The following is a 22,235-nucleotide window of genomic DNA, read 5'->3' as shown; positions in this document are numbered from 1 at the left end:
AAGACTTGTATGAAGACTGGTGAGATGCTTTGAGTGAAGCAACTCAAAAAGCCAAATCAAAGCTCACTCAGCATTAAGGAAGAATAGTTAACAGATCAGTATATAAGATTTCACCCTACCCACACCACCAAAGGGGTTGTGACCCACACCACCAAAGGGGTTGTGACCCACACCACCAAAGGGGTTGTGACCCACACCACCAAAGGGGTTGTGACCCACACCACCAAAGGGGTTGTGACCCACACCACCAAAGGGGTTGTAACTTCCCCTGCCCATATGCTACCTGTTAGTCTTGCTAAATTCTTATGGTGGACAGAGAAAAAGTGATACAGGAGTGTTAGCAACAAGCTAACTTGGAAGGCTGATTTACAGGAAGAAGGGAGGCATAGCTCTGACTTACTCCAGGTGCTCACAGTAATCCCAGTCATGACGCTCGTGTTTGCACGCAAAGATATTTGGAAATTTGTCACGTTTGCACTTCGCCCACTTAAGGAAGTAGTGTGCACAATAGTCTCGCATGTCAAGAGGAAGCTGAGCTTCATTCATCTGCTGCTCTGTTGCTATCATCACTGCATGGGGAAATGGAAGGGGATAAAATGAACAGAAGTGAGGTCAGGATCCAGGCAGGGTCAACCTGATCAACTGTCATCAACCCGTTTGAAACCTCTGTAGTGGCTTATGGCCTTTGGAAACCTGATCTGCAAATTAGATTAGCTATTAAAGTTGATAGACCATTCCAGTATAAATCCAAGTGCTACATCCTCACAGTAATCACAGCTAGTCAACACCAGTGAAAAAATTCAGAGTTCCTGCCCTGCACTTAGAGCTGTGCCTTAAACCTTATTTAAGCATATTTTAAACAAACGCATGACCTTTCTGTAGAGACAGCACAGTCACTCTCAAATCAGACATCTCAAGGAGCAGGCGCAGCTCGCACACTAGCTTTAACTGTACAAATGCACTATGGCCAATGCAGAAACCTGGACATCCATGCTCAGGGCTGAGCCCAGGTGAAGTCCAAATTGCAAAGCTGTGACTTCAGGAGAAGTGTTACCTCATCCAACAAAGGCTGAATCCCTATTGCCTGGTCTGCCTTCTAACTGACCAAGAGCACCTCTGACTTGTTGGGATTAACTTTCAATTTGTTCACTTTCATCCAATCCATTACTAATGACAGATGGTGGTTTTGAACCAAAGAAGCTTCCGTGGATTTAGCCGAAAAGGAGAAATAGAGCTGAGTGTCATCAGCATGCTGCAGACACCAAACCCCGAAACTCTAGACAACCTCTCCTAGCAGTTTCATATAATTGTTAAATAGCATGTGAGGCAGAACAGAACCTGAGGGGTACCACAGGCCTGCAGCTAATGCGTGGAACTGAGGTCCCCCAACACCAACTTCTGGGTTAACCCCTCCAGGAACGAACAGTCCCATCCCAGCAAAGTGGCCCAGAAGGGTATCAGGGATCTAGCACACACGTGGTGCCTCTCACACTTCTCATGTTCACATCCTTAGGAGGCTGTACAAAATGAAAAGTATCTATTAACACTGAACAAGCAGGGGCCAAAGTTACACCCACTGGGCCTGCTATCAACTATAGCATCCCAAGTCAGAACGGATCTAAGCTATTTCGTAAGCAAACCTTTATTTTTTATTCCGGGAGGCAAACATGCCCCCTTCACTTTCATCCTCGCAACCACCCTGGAGGTAGGCACTAGCCCGGGATCATCTGGCGAGCTTCACAGCCACCTCCGGATTATTACTATATTTTACAGTTATGCAACACCTTTCATCCCAAAGCATTTTTACATAATGCCCTGTAATGGATGTCTCTGTGGAAGTGTTCTCATGCAAGAGTGAGAAAAGGAAGGATTTAAACCAGGCATAGGCAAACTCCGGCCCTCCAGATGTTTGGGACTACAATTCCCATCATCCCTAGGTAACAGGACCAGTGGCCAGGGATGACGGGAATTGTAGTCCCAAACATCTGGAGGGCCGGAGTTTGCCTATCTCTGAATTAAACCATGGCAACGCGACAACAGCTGTTCTTAAATAACACTGCCTCAAACGTGGCTCTCCGGCGATGCTGGCAGATAAGCAGAGAGAGCCCAGCTCGGGAACGGGGGTCTCTGTCCAGCGTCACTCCGGATCTTCTGCCGCCCGAGGCGGTCGCCTCCCCTTGGCTCCTGGGCCGGCCCTCGCACCCCCCCCACCCCCGGGAGAGAGAACCTACCTCGCAGGGCGGTGGCGAGGCCTGCCTGGGGGGCCAGGCTGGGCTTGAGGGCTGCGCCAGGCGAAGGCGGAGCCAAGCGCTGGGTGACCTTCGCCTTCCCCGTCTCCTTCCCTCCCTCCCCGCTCAGCTCAGCTCGGCTCACCGCGTTCCTTGCGCTCCTCGGGGAAGCCGAAGTGGGGGTCGAAGGTGGGCATCTTGACCGGGTCCGGCTCCACCTCCGCGTCCCATAAATACCGCCGAGCCAGATGAGCCCCCATCTTGGCCGCCTCCAACCCGCCTCCCGAGGTTACTCTTGCTATTTCCCGCCCCGCCTTTCCACCATTCCGGAAGCGGAAGTAAACCCCCTTTAAAAAAAAGAGGCTTCCGGTAACAAATGCATGCCGCTGTCGCAGAGCTACGAAACGGGTAGAGAGAAGCATCGTCTCTGATGATGCCATTTCCTGGTTTCACGTGAGGCGCCATTTTAAAATATTCCTGGGCAGCTGACCTGAAAAATAAATGGAGAAAAACCACACTTTTAAAAAGTGGCTGTTGCTGGGCACCAGCGTGCTGTCCCGTGAACGAATGATGTACCACGAAAGAGGGTGGTTTTATTTCTCTTCTAAACTTATTTCTTCCTAGTGTGCAGAACTTTTTTAAAAAATGGTTTTCCAACATCCGCCTCGCTATTGCAAATCCCAATGCAGAAAACGCCGCACATTACCGCCATATTGCAGGAATTGCAGGCTGTGGCTTGGAGAGAGTAGCCCTCCCAAGTGACTATTGCAAACTGAGGGTTATGCGAAAGTCTAGTTTGCAACAACCGTATAATACAGTCCAGTGGTTACACTTCTACAATAGATTGGGAATTGGGCTGAAACTACAATTTCAAGGCATGTGGTGCTGAGGTTTCTTCTTTTTTAATCTTTGTGGCAGACATAGTATGCCCCTCCCCCGTGTAAAATGGCGATCCCAAATGAAAAAATAACTGGAGACTTACATATACATGTCTATTTTTTTCTAGCTCTACAGCCATTACGATCTACATTGCAGTGGAAAGAGTAGCCAAAACGGATGCCTCTGCTTTTAACATTTTCAACTGGGAATATGTTTTGCTGCAAAATGTGGGACTTAACACCTTAGATTTCAAAAAGTAGTTTTGGAACTGTAGTCATTTTAACATGTATTATAATTAACTCAGTGCAACTCGGCAAACACCTCAGCAATGCCATCCATTACTTTTGTCCTCACTCTGCAGTAGGGCTGGGAAAGTAGTAAGCAATCCTGGAAGTGTAGTTCACTGTTATATTCCCAATACAGGTTGAAGGATTTTGCTGATAAGAGTACAGTAGCATATAGCAGCTCTGCAGTGTAGTCCAATGTAGGACAGAGGTGAGATTGGAATCCAGTTTGGATTTGAAGGGGGGGGGGAATCCCCTGTGCCTCTCAGTTTGCAGCAAAAGTCATTTTATTTTTAATGGGAGGGGGGCAGACCTCCTCCCAGCAGGTCAATCACTCCTTTGCATACTGATGCCTTGTGCTCCATTGCCTTGCATGCAGGCTGGTTGCATTTTTAAATGTTCAAAACATTTTTTTTAATGCATGAAGTAAGGCCCAAGTTAGAGTAGGGGCTTATGCCTTTGATGCTAATTTTTCTTTAATCTCCCTCAGCCACAAGCTCTGTATACAGGAGCCGTGCTTGTATACTCTTAGATAGTGCTACACTAGGAGTTACCAACACAGTACTGGCACTCACAGTATCTACTGAGACATTTCCTGATACTCACAGGGTCCCCTCCCTCAGCTGAAATTTGACTTGAATGAATAGATTGAATCAGTAGGCTGAAGGGCTGAAAATTGATTTGAAGGAATCTGTTAGAATAGGTTGTTGAGTGTGCTTGGGTGTCTTGTGTACCCATCAGTCCAAAGAGGCTGGTGATACCTGTAAGCAGTTCTAAAAAAGACTCCAAAAACTCAGACTTTCCCCATTGTGATTTTTAATTTTGACATCAAACTCTGAACATAATGCTCAAAAGAAGTGAGATACACTCCTAGATATAGGTTATATAAGACATCAAAGACTTTAAGAAAGAGTTGATACCTCGCATTAGCATCACAACTGCTTCAGACATGGTTATAATGCCAGTTTATATATGCACTAGATTAAAAGGACTACTTTTACTTACACGTCCTTTGGATTACCTATTCTAATGTGGGCTAGAACAAACTCCTGGGACTATCTCCAGGTAGGTGCTTATTTGAGTGATCAGTTGGGAGGAGTGATTCAGCGAAGCTTTGTGGGTGGTTTGCTGTTTTTAGGAATAAGAATTTTGAGTGGAAAGTATTCCACAAATTTGCAGATTAACACAAATTGGATGGGATTTGTGGGGTACAAATTGGAAGATAAGGTTAGAGCCCAAGGGCCCAGGAATAAAGTGGGAAAGCACTCACTTAGAAACTGTACAGTGGTGCCTCGCAAGACGAAATTAATCCGTTCTGTGAGGTTCTTCGTATAGCGTTTTTTTTGTCTTGCGAAGCAAGCCCATTGACAGTTTAGCAGATTAGCGCTATTAGCGGTTTAGCGTCTTTTAGCGGATCAGCTGATAAGCGGCTTATCAGCGGATCAGCTGATAAGCGGCTTAGGAAAAGGGTGGAAGGGGGAAAAACCCGCAAGAACTCGCAAGACATTTTGTCTTGCGAAGCAAGCCCATAGGGAAATTCGTTTTGCGAAGCGCCTCCAAAATGGAAAACCCTTTCATCTAGCGGGTTTTCCGTCTTGCAAGGCGTTCGTCTTGCGGGGCACCACTGTACTGTTGAAAAGGTCCTGAGGATTATAAACAATGATAAGGAATTCTACATACACTACCACTTTAACACCATGGCTTCCCCCAAAGAATAATTAGGAGTTTCCAGCAAGTTTAACAAACTACAGCTCCCATAATTCTCTGGGGAGTGGTAAATGAGTGCTATGGTGTGGATGTGACCACAAGAACGGCAATTGCTATTAGACATTTAGTAAGTCCATCCCTGGTGCTTTTACCCATATGCTAGCAAGGAAGCAGGTAGGACCCTGAAAAGAACAATAGGTAGAACAGGGAAAGCTATTTTCTCAGGAGGGGATGATATGAAGCAGACTGAACAGTTTGTGAAAAACATAACTGCAGACTAAGCCTGTGTTCACACTCCCGTTTACAGTGTACTCACTGCATTTCCAGTGCTAAGTATTTAGCTGGATTCATATAACATTATCCACGTGCTTATGTTTCCTGTACTTTCTTACCAGAGGAGGGATTCACCTACGGGTCTTGTCCTTGCCCTGTGCAATGACTTCCATGTGTGCAATGGGGTTTCCCCTCCTCCCCTCTTGTGCCCCTCTGATATTGGCTCTGGGAGTTGGGCGAACCCTCAGAACAGCACTCCAATCAGTGTGAAGCTGGTTCAGGAAACAATGCTTCAAACTGTAAGTAAGTACAAGATACATATGCATGTTGAATAACATCGTGTTAAAATGGATTTAAAACCCAGCACTGAAAATGAAGTGAGTGCCGCAGTAAATGGGATGGCGAACACATCCTAATGTGTTGTTTCTTAAATCAGCCTCATCCCAGCTGGTTGCTTTTAGTCACTCCTAATTCATCTGCAGCCAAGGTGGGAACACCTTTGCATAGTGTTAAGGCAACCCTGCTGTGGAACTCCCTAACTGAGGGCTTGCAACCATTTTCATTTGATGGGTTAGCCAAGAGTTCCATGTATTTGGACAATGGCTGGAGATGGCTGTTGCCCAAAGACATCTAGACAACACATGCCACACTAATGATGGTCCCAAACATCTACAAAGCTTTGGTCATTTAGGGCAGTGTTTCCCAACCTTTTTTGGGCAAAGGCACACTTGTTTCATTAAAAAAATCTCGAGGCACACCACCATTAGAAAATGTTTAAAAAATTAACTCTGTGCCTATATTGACTATATATAAAGTAACTCTCTTTAATAGGAATCAAATAAACACAAAGAAAGTATTTTATAATTACTTTATTATGAAATAGTAAGTACCGTATTTTTCGTCCCATAGGACGCTCCGTCCCATAGGACGCACCTACTTTTTTGAGGGGGGAAATAAAGGAAAATTTTTTTTCCTTTATTTCCCCCCCAAAAAACCAGGTCGGGGAACAGTGGGATGGCGGTGCTGCGCCTCCCCGCTGTCCCCCGAGCTTGTGGGGCTGGCCCATGTCTGCCTGGCGCGAGGGGCGCTCTGCTTCAGGGCGCCCCGCGCGTCCGGCGGCAGGCTACAGTCCGCAGCATGGGGAACCCTCTGTTTCAGGGCGCCCCATGCGCCCCCCGGGTGCGCAAGGCTTGCCAACACGAGCGCGGAGCACGGGGCGTCCTCCGAAGGGCGCCCCGTGCTCCGCGCTGCCAGCTGCCGCCCGCAAGCCTTGCGCTCCTGGGGGGAGATCCCCCGGGTGCGCAAGGCTGGCCAACACCAGCGCGGAGCACGGGGCGTCCTCCGAAGGGTGCCCCGTGCTCCGCGCTGCCAGCTGCTGCCCGCAAGCCTTGCGCACCCGGGGGGAGATCCCCCGGGTGCGCAAGGCTGGCCAACACCAGCGCGGAGCACGGGGCGTCCTCTGGAGGGCGCCCCGTGCTCCGCGCTGCAGGCTGCTGCCCGCAAGCCTTGCGCTCCCGGGGGGAGATCCCCCGGTGCGCAAGGCTTGCGGACACCAGCGCGGAGCACGGGGCGTCCTCTGGAGGGCGCCCCGTGCTCCGCGCTGCCAGCTGACGCCCGCAAGCCTTGCGCTCCCGGGGGGAGATCCCCCGGGTGCGCAAGGCTTGCGGACACCTGCGTGGAGCACGGGGCGTCCTCTGGAGGGCGCCCCGTGCTCCGCGCTGCAGGCTGCTGCCCGCAAGCCTTGCGCTCCTGGGGGGAGATCCCCCGGGTGCGCAAGGCTGGCTGACACCAGCGCGGAGCATGGGGCGTCCTCTGGAGGGCGCCCCGTGCTCCGCGCTGCCAGCTGACGCCCACAAGCCTTGCGCTCCTGGGGGGAGATCCCCCGGGTACGCAAGGCTTGCGGACACCTGCGTGGAGCACGGGGCGTCCTCTGGAGGGCGCCCCGTGCTCCGCGCTGGCAGCTGACGCCTGCAAGCCTTGCGCTCTCGGGGGGAGGTCCCCCGGGTGCGCAGGGCTGGCCTACAACAGCGCGGAGCACGGGGCGATGGGATGTGGGAGGGAGCTCGCTCCCCGCCCCGCGTGTGCTCACCGCCGCCGCCCCGCCTCTCGCCGCCCGACTCGCCCGCCTCCCTCCCACGGCACACCAGGCAACGTCTCGTGGCACACTAGTGTGCCGCGGAACACCGGTTGGGAAACACTGATTTAGGGAATATCCAGCTATATTTAAGAGATGAGAACTCCTTGAAGCTTGTGTCAAGGATCCCATATAGAAAGATCTCCTTCTTCATTTTTTTTTTTTTTTAGCAATTGCAACCTGTTGGCTTCTCACAGACAAAGTGGACTTTTAAATTACAGTCAATGTCATTCCAATTACCCTCCTTATAAAGGACAGCACAATTTTCCACACCATCATTATTGTTGGGCTCTCCTTGCCTCCAGAACCTGTAACAGAGAAGCACAGTTAGTACAGAATTGTGAAATCACTGCAGAAGAGACTTGCTGAATTATGTGGATGCCTTCTACATTTGTAGGGAACCAAAGTTGGGGACCGCCTGATCACAAATCACACCTCGTTGTGCTCTGGAGAGCAAATATACTATACAAAGCTGGTCAAAAAGGGAGGGATGACATGGGAGAGTGAAAAAACATGAGGAGGGGTAATGCCTCAAAGTGGCAGTGATTGATAACCATGTACAGTGGTACTTCGGGTTAAGAACTTAATTCATTCTGGAGGTCCGTTCTTAACCTGAAACTGCAGCTCTTTCAGACTTCCTTTCGTGCCATATTTCAGCTTCACACTTGAAAGCTCTGTGTCTGAGCAGGGGGGAGGGGTGTCAGTCTCTGGGACAACCCACGTTTTACCTCTGAATTGGGGCAAACGGCAAACTGATAAAAACCCGCTTGCCGTTTGTGCCAGAACAAAGAACAAACAAGCAAGACTTTTGGACCCAGAGCTTTATAGCCCAGACCTGTGCCTTGAAACACAGCACAAAAGTCTGGATGAGCCCTGTATCTAGGAAAGCAGCTAGAATAGTTGATTTAGCTGCTTGAGCAGCTCCACTAGATCAAGTCAAGGGATTGAATCCTATGGAAGGAGTGCAACAGAAAGAAAGTTTCTTTCCTCTCCATCCTTCTGCCTCCCAGAAAAGCTGCTCCAGAGTAATAAACAATGTGGGATGTTGCTCTGGCCAGGGTTATGCAATCCTCTCTTCCCACAACAATCCCCTGAGCTGCATTCCACATTGTTATTCCCCGCCCCACACCCCATGAACCCCCTTGAGAAGCTTTCAGGGGTGCAGGAGGCTGCAGGGTAAAAGACGAATGGCTATGTGGCTCCTGGGAATTCCTGACACCGTTCTGCCCCCTGCCTTTTCCCTGTAAGGGGTCCAGAAAGAAGAGCTAGGTATCAACCACATACCTTTCTGTTGGTGCTGTTCCATCAACCCACTGCCACGCTCCCTCGTTCACTGCATCACTTATGCCAATCCAGACCGAGGTGAGCTTTATTTTTGTAACCACAAAATTCTAGGAAGAAAAACATGTAGCACCTTCACAAATGCTGTAGCACATGAAATCCATAGTCTGCCTAGCTGCAATATGTTGCTGTGATAAAAATGCATTCAGGAGATTGGCCTGAATGATTACTCAAGAATTCCGCCACCCCAATCCTGTCACTCGGTCATGGGTTCCAGCCCCTCGTTGGGCGAAAAGATTCCTGTATTGCAGGGGGTTGGACTTGATGATCCTAGTGGTCCATTTCAAGTCTAAATTTCTATGATTCTATGCCTATACTTGCATATTCCTGTTTGTTCTAAGGATTGTCACTGATGGCCCGAGGGTCTCCTCCACATGACCAGTTTACTGAGCATTCATGATTTGCTTGCACACAGCTTACATGGAGATTAGGCTATGTCTAGTCTTTATTCAGCATTTATTCTGGTTTGTAGGGCCTACACATTCTCTTTGAGAACTACAAAAGCCTGTTTTTTCTTGCACTAGGGTGGATTTGTTGTACTAGGGTGACAAAGGACTTTAATCAACCCTAATGGTGCACACCTAAATTTCTGGTGTATACTTGAATCTCTCCAACAAAATAGGGACCATCTGGAGGCACCCTGAATGGCTGGCCTTTTGCCTCCATTTCTGCTCCCTGCAGAGGATGATGCTATCAATTTGTGGGTGGGTAGGGGAGAGAAACATCTATGTGGCCTTAGGCTACTTGGAGGGAAGGTGGGATATAAACAGATAGCAGTAAACAGATAGTGTCAGGAGTGCATGCAGGAGCCAGGCCCTGTGACCAGTAGGGCTTCACAAGACTGGGGCCTTCCTAAGTTTGTTCTGGAGAGGCAAGGTGCGGCCGCACAGGTGAGGCTGCTTGGTAACTCACTGCACCTGGTCGCAAGAGCCAGGAAGGGATATAAGGTCAGCATTTCCCATTGGCTCTTTGCCACAGCAACTTGGTTCCTGCCTTGCTGCGTTCGGCTTCTTGCTTCCTGACCCTCGGACCTCAGCTTCTTGACTCCTTGTTTCCTGATCCTCGGACCTCGGCTTCTTGACTCCTTGCTTCTCAACCCTCAGACCCTTGACTTTGTGACTCCCTGCTTCCTGACCCTTGGACCCCTGGCTTCTGGACTCTTGTTCCTGCTCCCACCCCGCCATCTTGCCCCTGGGCCCCAACATCCTCTGGCAGGACTTTGACCCATAGACTGGACCGTGACAGACAGAATAAGTGCAAGACCTGTAAAACCTGCCCACTCAGAACTGATATGTGTGACAATACGTTAGCTGATTTTAAAAATTAAAAATGAATTACCAGAGTGGTGATGTATTTGCTTAGGTTTCCCTATCCTCTTCTCTACCCATATATTTCCTAGGTCGAGGAAAGCAACAGCTAGGAACTGGAAGCTGCTTGAATTCTTAGGAAAATCTGGTTTGGATAGCGTATAACTACAGGGCCAAGCAAAAGACAGTTTTATGAATGAACAGAGCAAATGCGCCTTACGACCAAAGGTGCTGCTCAGACCTGCTCACGCTTGCTGTTAATAATGACCAGGTGGGAACTGATAGTAATGCAGAATTTTCTGGCATCTTCCCATTGTTTTTCGTCTTCTGAGTAGTAGTAGCAGCTTCCTAGAAACTCATGCCAGGATAAAGGGTCAGTCCTCCTGCAGATTTCTGAAAGAGGGAAAAGTTTTATATGGAAACTACCAATAATAATAGTGGCAGTAAAGGAAAGATTGATTAACTGGAGTGCAAGCTGAACTGTAGCAGAACAGAAACAGTTCTGATTGCAACAAAGATAGGATGTCTCTTTATACATTGCTATCTGGGATTAGAACCACTAAGATGGCAAGACACATCTCAGGGTTAGGAACTGTCATAATGTGGTCTAAAACATGGAGGTTGGGATGTTCCCCCCTCTACTATCCCTGCATAGAGCCCCAGTTTGTCAAATAGATTTGACCAGAGGTTTCCATGGATAAATTCTGTTCAGTGATGCTTTTTGCTTTTCTATATCAGTTGCTTACATCTTGTTCCTCTCGCACATACCTCTATTTTCCAATGCATTTATTTTTCCATCCAATTTAGATATTTGTTCCTCCACTTTTCTATCAGTTGCTTCACTCCTCTTGTAATTACGTTCTTCTAAAGCTTTAAGTTCTTTCAGAAAAGCGGTCTTCAATCTGTCAGCTGTTAGAGGGATGATTGAAACATCACAGCTTTCCTGTGGGCAGCTGGTATTCAGCTTCCCAAGCTCAGAGAAGATGGTGGCATCTAGAAGGGCAAGAGATGGGCATCATTACATGAGCCACCCTGGAGCCCCACACCATTGTTGCTGTTTCCTCCAGAGGCAGGTCTGCAGTCAGACATTTTATGGGGAAGGAACCTAAGCATACAGGGAAGGGATCGTTACAGAACAACAGGAATGCAAAGCCAATATGTGTAAAGTTATTTAACATTACAGTGGTACCTGGGGTTACGAACTTAATTCATTCCTGAGGTCCGTTCTTAATCTGAAACCATTCTTAACCTGAGGTACCACTTTAGCTAATGGGGCCTCCCGCTGCCACCGCGCAATTTCTGTTCTCATCCTGGGGCAAAGTTCTTAAACCGAGGTACTACTTCCGGGTTAGCGGAGTTTGTAACCCAAAGTGTTTGTAACCTGAGGTGTTTGTAACCTGAGGTATCGCTGTATTAAATATCAATAAAATGAAATGTAATTTCATATTTTAGAGAGAGAAAAATATGGGTCAGTTATCCCAGTGCCTTTGCATTCACAGGCCAGTTTACGTCTTCCCAGTTCACTTCTTCCTGAACATTTAAGTAGCATACTGCATGCATGGCCTTCCTTATAACTTCTGTAGTAAAAATACTAGATGCTTCTTTTCAAATGAAAGCTAAATATTCAAGGTGGGGAGCTAGAATATATGTGAAGAGCCCAGCCCTGCCCACGCAGCTCGCCCTATAGCCACAGCCTGTGACAGAATACAGGGCATTCAGTCAGGAATTCCCCATTTCCCTCTGTTGGTCACACTCTCTGACTTGGTAGTGAGACTGCTGGGTTCTGTGAGGCACAGAGCCCCTCCAATGGTACTGTGACTGGCCTTGCACTTACCAAGGCTCAGCCAAAGGGATTGACCTACCCCCCCAACTTTCCAGTGTAATTACTGAGAGCTGAAACTTGCTAAGATGCCAGCCAAACCACAGAGAGACATGAAGCTCATTTGTTTGTAGGCAGCCCTTCCTTTCCTTCCTTGCTGCAGCACCACGGTACACCATATACGTGTACATATAAATCTTCTTTCCCTTTTGAGTCCCAGTCCCTCACTGCTTTTATCTCTTGAAGCTGGGGTGCTCCACAGTGTGTCTTGACACACATGAACACCCCTCCTACTTCTTGCACTCACGCTGTACAAGGAGAATGATGCCGATCAGGAGACCCACAAGAGCCAGGAGCAGAACCAGGCAGTTTCTCCAACAGCCTTTCCATTGGGCTGGAGTTAAGGTCCATCGGGCTAGAGTTAAGGTGCATTGAGCTGTGGCTGGGTGGAGAGAGAGAAAGAGGGAGGGAGAGATTTGAAACAGCTCAGAATGGCAACTTCAGGAAAAAAGAGAAACCAATAGCAAGCAGGCTGCTGCTGCCATGGTGAGGCATTGCCAGTGTAAGGGTGCCGCAAAGGCATTCAGGATAGCATGCTGGAACTGTGGAGAAGCTGGGGTAATTGTAATAATAATAATAATAATAATAATAATAATAATAATAATAATAATAATAATTTATTATTTGTACCCCGCCCATCTGGCTGGGTTTCCCCAGCCACTCTGGGCGGCTTCCATAAAACCAAAAATACACTAAAAGGGTGTATACAATACATTGTAAGGGTGATATAAGCTATGCTGTGGATACAAAAAAGCCATGGCCTGAGTGATTGTCTGCAAGATGTTAACCAGTAGGGTTGCCATACCTCCGGAATTTCACAGACATATCTGGAATACTGCAACCGGAAGCAGTGTCCTGGTGGAAATCAGCAAAATGTCTAGGAAAATCCAGAAGTATGGCAACCCATGTCAGCAGTGTTGTCATATTTATTTGCAATTTTGCAAAAAAAGAAGAAGTTAGTGTCCAAATTTTCACTTTTTGAAATATGGCAACCCTATTAACCATGGCTTATAAACTATGGTTAGCTATAATTAACAAGGCCACCGTTACAAGGCCACAGTGTGGCAACTGTAATGTACGCATAGCTGCCATCCCAGTCTTCCCTTATGCATAATAGCCAACAGAGGGCAGCAACACTGAAGCAAGCAAGGGTCCGTTCTTCTCATACCTGGTGGTTCAGGCAGTGCCTTTGGCTCCTCCATTTCCTGAGGCACCGAGATGCTGTCATAGTCGCTCTCTTTGTCAAAGTCTTCATATTCGTCTAGACAGGGGGGTGGACAGAGTTAACTTTTGGAATGTACCAATACAGATATCAACTCGAGCTGGTACGCTCCTCTTCCCAGTTGTAGCAGGTGAGCTCTGCTTCCCTTTTTTTTGCTGCTATTGAATCTGAGTCCACGCCTATTTCTTCTTCACCCCTACACTCATGCTTCAGAAGGTGGGCTGTCGCTTCCCCCCACCCCAAAACACATCCCAAGTTTATCTAATTAACTTTAGTCCAGCACCTTATGCTTTCAAGCAAACCTCAACTGTCCATTTGCTAAGCTTGAGATGCTTCTATCCCAGAAGGCATGGGTGGGTGGAAGGAGTAACTTCATAATACATAGCACCTCTCTTGCTCTCCCGCTGACCATATTTTAGCAAAAAAAATACCTTCTACAATTCCAGTTTTCCTTACGGGTTGTTGGGGTAGGGGTCGGCAAGACGCATACAGCTGGAGATCTTCTCCTCTGCTTGATACTCCTGTGTCATCATACATGGTCTACACTGAAGAAAGTGAGATGCTCACTTGAAATACAAATCTTCCTCCTGCTCTCAGGTTTCATTTCATCTATTTTCTTTGGTTTCTCTTCCTTTTAAAATGGTTTGTGGCAGATTCAATATCTTGGTATATAAGGGAACATCAGCTGTGTTTGGGTTACACCTGAGCAAAATTAGTGAGAGTTAATTTTCTATTTTTATTAATAAACATACTTCTAGTCATATATAAATATTGAAACATAGAACATAGAACCTAAGATAAGCAATAGCAGTCCATTAACATTTATTTTATTTATTGTAATTTTATTTATGATAATAAAAAACAACAGTGACTAAACAATACATAGTTCTTCATGAAGTGTAGGAGTAGAAAGCAATCTAGGCCACATTCACACCACACATTTAAAGTACTTTTATGCCACTTTAAACAGTCATGGCTTCTTCCCCCAAAGAATTCTGGGAGTTGTTTGTTAAAGGTGCTAAGGGTTGTTAGTAAATCTCTATTTGCCTTCCAGAGCTACAGTTCCCGGAGTTCCCTACAAAGAGGCAGTGATTGTTAAGCCACTGTGAGAACTGTAGCCCTAGGAGAGGAAGAGGGGTCTTAACAAACCAGAGCTCTCAAGAGTCTTTGGGGGAAGCCATGACTGGTTTGACTTCACCCCTGAAGGTACACTTTTCCATTGCGCCCCGAGACAGACGGGTGCCAGTCAACCAACTATGCTTTAAATGTATGATGTGAACGCCACTCAAGAGTCACATTTCATCCTGTGGCTTCCTGAACAGGAAGTTGCATAGCCAGCTTTTCAGTTCATCAAGTTCTTCCCAAATTATTTCTGAGTTCCTTGTGGTTTAAAAAAGTACAGGCCTTTATTAATAAATGTAAAAAAGGGAAACCACTCTTCTTCAAACATACCATGCCTAATTATCCCCCATGATATTCTTGCAGAAAAGCTGGTAAAATGTGGACTGGACAAGGTAACAGGTGGATTTGTAGCTGGTTGACTGAATGAATCCAAAAAGTGCTCATTAATGGTTCCTCGTCATCATTTATAAATGACTTGGATGAAAGAATTGAAGGGATGCTCATTAAATTTGCAGATAACATCAAACTGGGAGGACAAAATTGGGATGCAAGATGACAACAGATTGGCGAACTGGTCCTTTACAAGATGAATTTCAACAGGGACAAATGTAAGGTTCTGCACTTAGGCAGGAAGAACCAGCAGCACAAATATAAGATGTGGGACACCTGTGAAAAGGATCTAGGGGTGTTAGTAGACCACAAGCTCAATGTAAGTCAACAGTGTGATGCAGCAGTAAAAAAAAAAGCTACGGTAATGCTGTTCCAGGCTGCATCAACAGAAGTATAGTGTCCAGATCAAGGGAAGTAAGAGTACTGCTTTATTTTGCTTTCTTCAGACCGCACCTGGAATACTGTGTCCAGGTTTGCCTCTGCAGCTTTGACCTCTCCTGCTCCCATTGTTGCCTAAAAATTTTGGCTCATCTTGATCAGAGTTTACAAAGCTGCTCATCTTCAGGGATGGGTGGGGTTGCGCACAGGCCTCGCGCTTCCTGCCCTAAGCAGTGTCTAGGCCCCCGTGTCACAGGGGAGTCCTGGCATGTGTCATGTCTGCAGCAGGCCAATCTGGCTGGCTGGGTGCATGGCTTGTCTCATTTAAGCGGCTGCACAGCCGGGAGCTCCTTCTTGTGCTTTGGACCTTGGTTGGGTGCCGTTGAGGGGCCTGGTAGGACTTTTTCCACTTGGCAAACTGGCACCAGCCACTTGGTTTTCACCTACCTTGTAGCAAATCATCACAACTTTGTAAGATTTGGCGGTTAGGCACTGGAAAAGCTTGGTTTATGAGAGGGGAGGTTGTGGCTATCACCTGCCCCTCCCCTTTAAGGGTGTTCCGTTAAAGGAATCCTGGGGTCATGGTTCCTGTCCAAAGCCTGGGTGGTGGCTAGGGCCGTGGCATGACCTTTCCGGTGACCCCGGGGGAGCTCTGAGGTGATGTACATCAATAGGGTTCCCCCTACAGGTAGTTAACCCTTGTGAGACTTCCTGCAGGGCAGGCAGGAGTCAGATATAGTCGTTTTGGGTCCAGTGCCTAAAGCCAATACCACTCACATTCTGTAACCAATAAAAGTTGTGGCCTTTTTTGCCCATTAACCTAAAATACTGGTGTCCACATGTTTTTATTCATCAAAGGAGGGGGTGCGAGGCCTTGATGTGCAACTAACTTCATAGCTTCCTTCTTTCCACTCCAAGAAAACATTACCTCAGCTATCAGGATCTCAACCGCACCTTCCATAAGCACCTTCTACGTTTGTTGTTTGGAAGGGATAATCTCTGAGACTAGTATATATAGTGTTGTCCAGTACATGCTGTTCATTAAAAGCTCCTCACTTAGCTCAGAGTCAAGGGTTTTAACTTTCTCAAACCTCACTTTACAGAGTTTAATCTTTTGTGAGGGCCCTGAGGAGGCCTCTCCAGTTGTCACTGAGGCTTCAGCACAAAGATGCTGGAGGTGACCTAGATTTCCACACTTGCCCCCATTCACCTAATATACTTACCCACACATCTAACACCATACATACTATCATATGCTTACTCCCATTTTTGTACAATATCATTTACATATTCATCAGCACATCACAGGTGTGAGCGTGTTATCTTGCACATCAGATCTGATGTGCTTGCATTGATGGAACAATCAGAAGATTCCAGCATTGAATTACTCGCAATGTTTCCCATCCACATTAGTGGATGGGATTTGATGGGACTTCACAACCTCCATGCGGATGTCTCAGTACATCAGCAGTTCAACACATGTAATCAGGGATCCCTTTTCCCTGATCTTCACCTCAGAGTGGACTGGTAATACTCCATTGATAGGTGGATTCACTGTGAGTTCATTCTCACAGATGAACCATTCCCTGATGAGGTTTGGGCTGGATATAGCTACTCCCCTCTGCAAGAGTAGGGAACCCTTGAGTTGGTCTGTCTTTGAGACTGATGGAATCTGATGCTCTGGGAAATTTCTCTGCTGACACATAGTCACTGACATGATCGCCCCGAGTGTCCTTGCTGTCGTTACAAAGCATACAGATTGCTTTGGTATTCCAGTGCCCTGTGTGTGTTAAAGGTCTCACCTCATCTTTAAAAACAGTATCTTTAAAAACCATGGCAAAAATAGGGTTGCCATAAGTCCAAAATTTCCCGGACATATAAAGAATCCAGCTGTCTCTAGCAGTGTCTGAGCAGAAATCGGGAAAATTGTCTGAGAAAATCCAGATGTATGGCAGCCCATGTCGGCAGTGCCGTTTGATTGATTGATTGATTGATTTAATAAATATACTGCTCTATACCCAGAGGTCTCAGGCTGGTTCACAGAACAAAATCAAAATATAAAACCACAAGATATATAATAAAAAATATAAAATAACCCAATAACTTCCCCCAAAGCCACATTTTAAAAGGGCATAGGATATCAATCAAGTCAACCAAAGGCCTGGTTAAAAAAGAACATTTTTGCCTGGAGCCTAAAAGTGTATAATAGCAAACTTTCCTGGGGCCATTTCTTCATAAAAATAGCTCAAAAATGGCATATTTTTTGGTGTGATTTTGCCCAAAGAAGCTTAACAACTTTTCTCTCTGGATTTTCACTGTTTGAAATATGGCAACCCGCAAAAAGAACCATCACAAAAAGGTGTGTGCATGGAGGGGAACTATCTCTCTGTTTAATTTGAGCACAAATGTTACTGCTCTGTTATTTTTAAAATGTGAGCTAAATTTGCATGTGCACCAGTGAAATGGAAGGCCTCTCCCAACTCTCTTAAAAACATTGTCTATCTCCAGCCCAGGAAATGGAATGCTGACACGAACAGAAGAGCAAAAAGAGAAGTTGTGGTGTCGTGATCCAGGATATCACAGATGGAGTCCTGCTGTGTCATCTCCTCAGGGCTAACCAAAGCTAATGCTGCTTTTCTTTTGCTTTAAATAAAATTTCCACCCTGCCCTTCCATATCAAAAATCCCAGAGCAGCTACTAATGAAGGAAGAATACAAACCATAAAATCAATAAAATGTACTTTGAAATAACAAGTATATGAAGAACAGAACAATGAAAATTGACACCACAGATTTAAATCTAAAAGGCCTAGCGCAGACATCTTCAACCAGTTGACTGTGATCGGCAGGTAGATCGCTTGGGTGCTCCAGGTTGATCACGGGATTACAAACAGTGATCGCCTGTGTGCTCCTGATATTTTGCGCCCCACCCCACCCCACCCCCAGCACTATGTCCCATCGCTACCACCTCAGTGAAAGCTTGTATTCCCTGCCTTGGCGGCATAGTTTTGAAAGGAGAGTTCTACCACAGAGCTTAAGGCACCATACAAGTTGCTTGCAGGCAGTTATGCATCCAGGAACTGACCAGACCCAGACCTTCTTGGCGGCTTTAGCAAAGTGGTGGTCTCATGTGCCTTCAGACTATACCATGGGGCACTGGCTTCTTTGTGCAACTCCCTAGGGAAACCTTTGCAGACCTTTTACTGAAGAGAGTCCTCTATCCTAGGACTACCTGTGTCATAAGAAGTTAGATGTGCTCAGAGGCAAGTCTCTAAAGAAACATTAGACAGATCATTAAGGCATTTGTCATAGAGAAGCAGTTTAGGGTGCTTACCCTTTCCTCATCAGCCACTGGCTGTTCCAATTCCAGTGGCTTTCATTTATGTGGTTTCCAAATGGAACTCACATTTTGAAGGCTAGAGGAGGAACAGCCACTGCTGAGGTGATCTGAAAAGCAGCAGGAGGAAAAGATTTGAACACCCTTGGTGCTTCTCCACTCTGAATTCCCTTCTTCCAAAGTTGTTTTTCTTTAAACGAAACAAACCAAGGAATGAACACGAACATACATTTGTGTGTAATGTGTAGGTGAGGCTTCAAAGTTGTTCAGATCCATGCTTTTCTGTCTAGAGGCAGGAAGCGAAGAAAGTATCAGACTCAAGTCTGTGTCAGACTTTTCTAAAGAATTAAAATGCCTTTTATTAAGAAATCTGAGAGGCGCATACATTTTTGGCAAACAGCCTGCCCACATTCGTTTCACAACCTCTTTTCCTCCAAATCCCTCTTTGACAACAGTGACTCACACAACACAGTGGATCTTTGAGAAAAAACATGTCCTGAGAGCTTCACCTTCACCAAATTGGAAAGAATGTGAAGGACAGCAGAACAAGGTGTGAAAGCGTAAGGAAAAAAATATTTTCAGAATATATAGTCTTCTCCCCCCCCCACTGAACAGCTTTTCAGCACATACAGTATGATAATGAAAGCATCCATTGACATTGTACACTTTCACAATCATTGTGTTATGCTGCGCATTGTGTTATGCTGCGTAGTAACTAAAACAAAACCCAAATTTGGTGACAGATAAAACCTAAAGCTATGTATATCAAAGCTTAACAATGAAGGTGTCCGGTGGATCCAGTCTGGAGTGGGAATTCCATAAACAGAGCACCATCACACAAAAATAGTCTTTTTGCCATTTGTTACCTCTCTAGTGAAGCAAAATACGAAATGCCTCAATGGAAATAGTACCTAAGGAGGACACATAAAGCCCCTTGGTTGTTCAAGGCACATGAGATACAGGCCATGAGGGCAAATGCTGCAGCTCCCACTGAAAAGCCATTTGGCAAGAGTGAGAAGGCCTCCCAGACACCCAAAGCTCCTCCATGCTGGGAACAATCTTGGGCCTATCAAGATCCCCCTTATATGAAGGAGATCTATGTAAGGTCAAATGGGTGAGTGGATGGACAAATCTATCAATTTTGGTTTCTCAGTTTCTCATTTTTATAATTTTAAATTCAATCCACCATATTTCCACATTAGTTAGTGATTTACTTTTTAAAGCCCTCATGAAAATCACCAGCATTTTAGCACAAATTTCACCTAATATACACATTCTTGTGTACAATTTAGTCTAATATACTTTTTTTGCAAATTCATTTTCTATAATATAATGCACCATTGCCTGTTATTTTCACCGACACATGCATTTTTTATGCACACCTTAGTCTAGTGTATGTACATATATATATTAGTACACATTACTTGGCTGGAGATCTGCACTGCAAAATTCAGAGCAGTGTGAACTTTTTAAGTATTCCTGTGTTTTGGTTCACATATTGTTTTGAAAAGTGTAAATCAGGTTGGTTTGCATATAAATGCAAACTGAATTGAATACCTCCCGTATACCTGGTAGCCAACAGGGGTATATCTGGCTGATTAGGTGCTGTGCTGCAAGATGCTGCTTCACTTGGAGGAGCCCAGCCTTCTCCAGTAACCTCCTACTGCAGAACAGGGGAACCTCTAATTGGCTGTCCAGCACTGGGGTCCTCAGAATCCAAGGATGCTACATCCTTAGGCTGGGACATGTTAATCTGGTGATTCAATCAACATCAGTGCACACCCTGCCAAACCTACATTTCCACTTGCCCAGCCACTTCCCCCTGGGAAAACCCACTGCTAACTGTTTTTTTTTAAAAAAATTATTAAAGATGTTCTTGTTTTACAGAAGTAAGTGTAATGTCTCTCATATTTTTTCCATGTAACATTTTTACAAATCCATTTCATTTGTTGAGACATTAGGGGGAGGAAGAAAAAAAAGAAGGGGTGGAGGGAGGGAAGATGGGTGGGGGTGGGGTTGGGTGGCGATGTTTCTGTTATGCTTAATGTATGTAGGGTTTGGTGTCAGCGTTGCTTGTGCTGTTCACTTGTGTTCCTTTGGTGGTGAGAGAGGTTGGGGTTGGCCTAGGGTGTGGTTGCAGAAGACGCCTTTTATGGCTCCCTTTTATCACATACACAGCCCAACAAGTCAACAACAATAATCCATCAACAGCATACAAATCAATATGGCTAACCTGATCCAAAACACCCACCCCACTCACACACGAAAACAAAGATCACCACAGCTAATCCCACTGCTTACTGTTGTATAAAAGCAAACATCAGTTGGGTTTTCTCTGGATTGATATTTGCTCCAATTTAACTCTAAATCTAAAGAGCCGGTTTTCTGGGGGAAACAGTGGGGCAAAGGCAAAACTCCTTGGACCCATGTCTAGAAAGCAGGGGACAAGTGGGAAACCTCTCGGACTCATGTTTTCTAGACATGGGACAAGTGGTAGTGTGGACACCCTATTCTCTTTTAAAATGTGATTTTTTTGGGGGGGGTTATTGTCTTTATTTTGATTATATATTTTGTGATTTTATATTTTGATTTTGTTCTGTGAACTGCCCTGAGACTTCCGGGTATAGGGTAGTATATAAATAATAATAATAATAATAATAATAATAATAATATTCATTGGATTTCAGTCAAGGTTCAATTTATCTCAGTAGCAATTAAGTGGCACAGGGAGTAAACCTTATAGTCAGTAGTCTGTGATTTATTATTATTATTATTATTATTATTATTATTATTATTGGGTAACTGAAAGTAATCGCTTGATTTATTATTGCGTGGCCAGGCGGAGACCTCCCTGAACCCAGGCGACCCCCGTGAGAAATAATGACTCATGACGATATGTTATGGGATTAAAATTGGCCACAACTTTATTAAACCTTCAGATGTAGGGAGACCTTGGCTTAGGCATTGGGTGTTTATCCCTCCCAGTCCCGGTCCGGAAATCTGGGGAACATCAGGGTTATCCAAACTGTGTGGGGATTGGGCTGGCTCTGGAAAACGTATGTTTAAGCAGAGAGCCCATCCCCCATTTCGCCGTAACATAGGGGAGAGCACTGACAACCTAACAGTGACTCCCTTCCACACAACCCCTTTAACGGGGAACCCTGGGATTGCCACTGCAGGGGGGGGCATGGGTCACCGCTTCATGCCCCCCCCCATTTAGGGAAGATAGATTAAAGGATTCTGCCCAAGGTCTGAAACCGCCAAAGGTGTGACATTTTGCTACGGGGAAGGCAAAACCTGCCAATGCAGGGAAATTCCTTGCCGGTCCTTCAACAGCAACCATCAATGACTGTAGCAGCGCCCGCATACCTGTAAAGAAGAGGTTAACCTGCAAAAGGAAGGTGTAAACTAAGAGAGAGCAGGGTGGGAGAAGCTCTGGAGCCGACTGAGGACTTCCAGGTAAGTTCCACCCCCTATTGTGTGTGCAGGGAGGTCCTAACCCTACCTGGTCAACTCCCCTGGCAACACCTCCCCAGCTGGGGTTGGCTAACTGTCTGAGGTTGGGCAGGAACCTCCAGGTATCCAGATTGGGGAGGCGAAGACAGGCTGCATTGCCGGGGATCGTGTAGGATCAAGGGGCTGTATGCGACCCCGCAAAAAGCGCTCCTCATTGAGGTGGGGAGCAGTCGATATACACATCTTAATAAAATTAAATGATATGAAATAGAATTATGCATGATATAAAAGTTATATAG

At 46.0% G+C, this 22,235-nt stretch overlaps 1 protein-coding gene across 2 annotated transcripts; it reads right to left on the bottom strand.

Moving 5' to 3' along the window:
• Positions 1-428: 428 nt before the first annotated feature.
• Positions 429-18,758, bottom strand: LOC309335951 (uncharacterized protein). 2 transcript variants are annotated; one of them, XM_081851274.1, is made up of 10 exons: positions 18,478-18,758; positions 13,686-13,956; positions 13,201-13,293; positions 12,280-12,414; positions 10,922-11,146; positions 10,395-10,546; positions 8,790-8,896; positions 7,746-7,813; positions 2,374-2,718; positions 429-569 (listed from the first exon to the last, which is right to left on the bottom strand). In XM_081851274.1, exons 2-9 carry the CDS (start codon positions 13,789-13,791, stop codon positions 2,678-2,680), a joined length of 927 nt encoding a protein of 308 aa, XP_081707400.1. In that variant the 5' UTR covers positions 13,792-13,956; positions 18,478-18,758; the 3' UTR covers positions 429-569; positions 2,374-2,677. The 2 variants fall into 2 exon arrangements, with proteins under 2 accessions (XP_081707400.1, XP_081707399.1); XM_081851273.1 differs by lacking the exons at positions 429-569; positions 2,374-2,718 and having other exon boundaries at positions 7,578-7,813.
• Positions 18,759-22,235: the final 3,477 nt, after the last annotated feature.

This window comes from Podarcis erhardii (genome assembly GCF_964252035.2).
Source record: "Podarcis erhardii genome assembly, chromosome: 2".
In the NCBI taxonomy this organism is placed as follows: Eukaryota; Metazoa; Chordata; class Lepidosauria; order Squamata; family Lacertidae; genus Podarcis; species Podarcis erhardii.
Note: the sequence above shows the minus strand (reverse complement) of the source record. Positions and strands in the feature narration are given on the sequence as shown.